Genomic DNA, 3825 nt, shown 5'->3' on the forward strand with positions numbered 1-3825 from the left:
AAATGAGGTGGTGCAGGCCATGAAAATAGAGGAGAAAGATGAGGATGAGGGGGGGAGAAAGGGGATATGTTAATTACCCCACTGCACAACAATACATTTTCATGTCTCTAAGACAGAAATGTATTGAGACTATAACACTGAGACTATAATATTTGTTTAATTTGAATGAGAGACTGATATTATCTCCTCCCATATCAAATATAAGCGCTGGTGTGAAGGAAATAACTTCAGATCTAGTTCACAATTTATCTGAAGACATGATATCAGATTGTATGTGATATCAGGTACAAAACTCAGTTCATGGCAGATACTTATAAACAGTATTTGACAAAAACAGACATCAACGTCCAGGGTTAATGATGACACAGGGGGAACAGGGAATATACACCAATACAAAGCAACACCAGGAAATAGCCAGATTCAAACATAAAGGTAACGGTTTGAAAAATCTGAATTGGAAGAGAGTGAAAGGAAAAAGTGACAGACAACTGTTAGGTGATGGTGCTGGTCTTTTTATGTTCACTGCGTCAAACGAGGAACCATTTATTTTCAGTTTCCCTTCATGTAGTGCTTTCTCACCCTTTTTCTTACTCTATTCTGACAGTGCAGACAAGGAGACTTAGACTCAACTTAGACCTTTTGGACAGCATAACACCATGCATTAGATCTCTGCAATAAAAAAGGTATTTGCATTTAATGTTAGGGGTTAGTAAGCAGTTTCCATTGCAACATTTTAAAAATGTAAGCAAGCAAGCGTCAGGATATAGTGCCTGAACTACACTGCAGATGACAACAGAGTTATTTTAGACTTTCAACAGGAGTGAGTCACCCACACAAAGAGAAGCAAGAGGGCTGATGGAAAGTGCAAGGCAGCAATGTTTCAAACTGCTTGACATATGCTTTGATAAATATCCTCAACTAAAAAGAATTATACATTAGACTGTGTAAACATCACCTGCCTAATCAATACTAAAGAAGCCCTTTATATGTCATAAATTATTGTTTTTGTGTTTAACTTCTGTTCCTAATGAAGTGGTGATGGTGTAAAGAAGACATGAAGGATGTACATACCGACACATGGCCGTCCAACTCCCTGAGATCTGTAGCCACGTGGACAAGTGCAGTGGTAGCTGCCTCTGGTATTCTCACAGATCTGGTTGTATCTGCACTGATGGGTGCCATCTCTGCACTCATCAATGTCTACAACACAGACCAAAGCTCGACTATAAATCCAGCTTTTGTAACTCAGCGTGCAAAACTGACATCTCTCAGTTTGTACTGTTTTAAATTTTTTCATCAGCTGATTCTCTCCTGCTTACTAAGGTAATTGTGGCTGGACACTCACCTACACACGTCCCGTTGGCACCTTTGGTCATACCATTTGGGCACAGGTCAATACAGGTGTAACCACCCCGTGTGTTTTTACACTGTTGATCTGAACGACAAACCCTCTGTCTGCACTCGTTTATATCTGAGGTGAAAAGAGAGAAAGAGAAGTGGTGTAATCAAAGGATCAAAAGTATAATTAGAATTATTTCTTCCCAGAAAAGTTTTGAGAAGAGGGCAGGTTCAGGTTTAAAACACTATAATACAAACGATTTGATTTTTGAGGTTGAACATCCAGTTGGAGTGCATACTTGTTTTGGATAGAATATATGTGATGTTTGTGGTTCCAGATGTAACGTTAATGTTGAAAATTACAGGTGGAGAATTCCTTGGAGAGGAGTATGGGTCTCACCTATACAGCGTCGATTCCTGAGTTGAAATCCTGGCTCGCAGGCACAGCGATAACTACCAATGGTGTTAAGACAGTGTTGATTGCATGGATTGGACTCCTGACATTCGTTCACATCTGAGCAACAGAGAACACATTGCACATCAGCTTTAAGAAATTTGAAGAAATTGGAAACACAAATCAATTAAAAAATACTTAGTTGACAAATAAAGCTCGTTAATGTACCTGTGCAGCTGAGGCCGTCAGCTGTTCTCCTGAAACCACGCCCACAACGCATGACACATCGATAAGAACCAATAGTATTCTCACAGTCCTGTCCATCATGGCACATGTTGCCACCCAGAGAACACTCATCAATATCTGAGAGAGCGGAGAGCAGAAGATTAATTAGACAATGACCTATTGCTGTTTTAATAATAAGCCGTACATTTAATCTAGGTACAGTATGTATGCGTTTGTTGTGTACCCTGACAGGTCCTGCCATCAGCTGAGATTGTGAGGCCCCGGGGACAGGAGCAGTAGTAGGTGCCCATGGCATTGTGGCAGGCATGAGAACAGGGGTTCCCAACCTCACACTCATTCTCATCTGCAGCACATGATACATAAAAAAGAACATTGTAATAATAAGAACAGGTTTGATCATACAATGAGAAAATAAATAGATTTTTAACTGTACTGAATACATTATTGTTTAACTGATTCTTATTGAATAGGAATGGCATAAGACGTTTCAAAAGACACTACCTGCACAGTAGGGCCCGGCAGACACCAAAGTGAATCCCTGAGGACACTGGTTACTGCGTTCACCTGGAATCATGTGAACATTTTATCATTATATTTACATTACATTACATTTACAAAAGAATAACTGTCTGACTAGCAAAAAAACAAAAGGAAAAATACAGAATGTAATATTTTAGCCCATATCAGTCCATCTCTCACCAACAGTTAAAATATTATTCCCACAGTCAGTCCCCTCAGAGAGCAGTGTCCTCACCCTTGGTGATACTGGCTTGGATGCTGAACTCCAACACCTCCTCCAGGGGGTGGTAGTGAGAACCGATGGCTGTGGCCTGCAGCATCTCCACCAGGTAGGGCATCTTGCCCTTGGACGGGTCATAGGAGATGGTGTGATTCCAAGAGTAGGGCACACTCTGCCTATCGATACTGAACATGCGAGTGGACTGAGCGTACAGCTGCCCTGGGCCCGTCTGGATGTAGTCTTCTGTGTAGTCCTGCAATGAACACAGTACATGTGAGGCAGCCGTGAAGGAACTTTGTATAATTCCAGTATATTACAGTTTACAGTATATTGGTTAAAATATGCCAAAGTTTTTGTCTTGTTTTACTAACATACGTAAAAACATATTGCTTATTTCTGTACCTTGATGCTAATGTCAGCATGTGAGGGCAACTGTAAGATGTGTCCATTCACTACGATGTCCAATAACAACGCTCCATCTGAGTCCAGGCCTCTGGCAATGTGGGTCATCCTCAGGATCTCACCTGGTAACATCCAGAAACAGCACAGATGTGTGTCATACTTCAACCTACAAACACTAAACATCAACATCATCAGTCAGCCATTGGACAAATACTTCACGATTCCAAAGGCAGCTAACAGGCAACAGACTAGACGCACTCTGAGTGTAATAAGCACAGACACACCCAGTCAGTCCATTTTTACCTGTGGCGAACTCCACCTGTGTGTCTCGCCTGAAGACGCCTCCTGTTAGCGTGTAGCCATTGACAGCCTCTCCTACTTCCTGTGCTGTTGTCCAGTAAACAGGATTCAGGATGGAGATGAGCTTTCTCATTGCAGGACCTTGAATAGAAAAGGCAGGAGAAGGTGGCGTTTCACTTACTATAAGAGTTTATAGAACGATTAAGAGAACTTGAACTAGATGCACTAGTTCGGTGGAGGTAGGAATCACATCTAAATCATGTCTAAAAGCACGAAAGGAAACTGACCTAATACCCGTGGAATGTTAGAAATTGTGGCCTTGATGATTCTGCCACCAGACTTGCTGTCTGTGACGGTGCCATTGAGGATGGCGATGCCAAATTCTATATCATTAATGTTCCCTATG

The 3825-nt window shown here is 41.5% G+C and overlaps 1 protein-coding gene across 1 annotated transcript; it reads right to left on the minus strand.

Annotated features, from left to right (window-relative positions):
- Positions 1 to 825: 825 nt before the first annotated feature.
- On the minus strand, positions 826 to 3817 carry LOC111648692 (hemicentin-1-like). The gene is made up of 10 exons (XM_023398444.2): positions 3707 to 3817; positions 3423 to 3560; positions 3120 to 3241; positions 2733 to 2970; positions 2480 to 2542; positions 2202 to 2321; positions 1961 to 2095; positions 1739 to 1852; positions 1346 to 1471; positions 826 to 1200 (listed from the first exon to the last, which is right to left on the minus strand). Exons 2-10 carry the CDS (start codon positions 3550 to 3552, stop codon positions 1025 to 1027), a joined length of 1224 nt encoding a protein of 407 aa, XP_023254212.1. The 5' UTR covers positions 3553 to 3560; positions 3707 to 3817; the 3' UTR covers positions 826 to 1024.
- Positions 3818 to 3825: the final 8 nt, after the last annotated feature.

The sequence above is a fragment of the Seriola lalandi genome, unplaced genomic scaffold (assembly GCF_002814215.2).
Source record: "Seriola lalandi dorsalis isolate HSWRI2012SDOR001 ecotype SW California unplaced genomic scaffold, Sedor1 jcf7180002046463, whole genome shotgun sequence".
Taxonomy (NCBI): domain Eukaryota; kingdom Metazoa; phylum Chordata; class Actinopteri; order Carangiformes; family Carangidae; genus Seriola; species Seriola lalandi.

Bases quoted from the DNA above. Each gene is read 5' to 3' on its own strand.
- LOC111648692 (XM_023398444.2), bottom strand. From the start codon at position 3,552: ATGAGAAAGCTCATCTCCATCCTGAATCCTGTTTACTGGACAACAGCA. The intron at 2,543-2,732 runs GTGAGGACACTG...ACATGATTCCAG, and splicing joins CCAAGCCAGTATCACCAAGG to GTGAACGCAGTAACCAGTGT. The intron at 2,322-2,479 runs GTAGTGTCTTTT...CATGTGCTGCAG, and splicing joins TGCCGGGCCCTACTGTGCAG to ATGAGAATGAGTGTGAGGTT.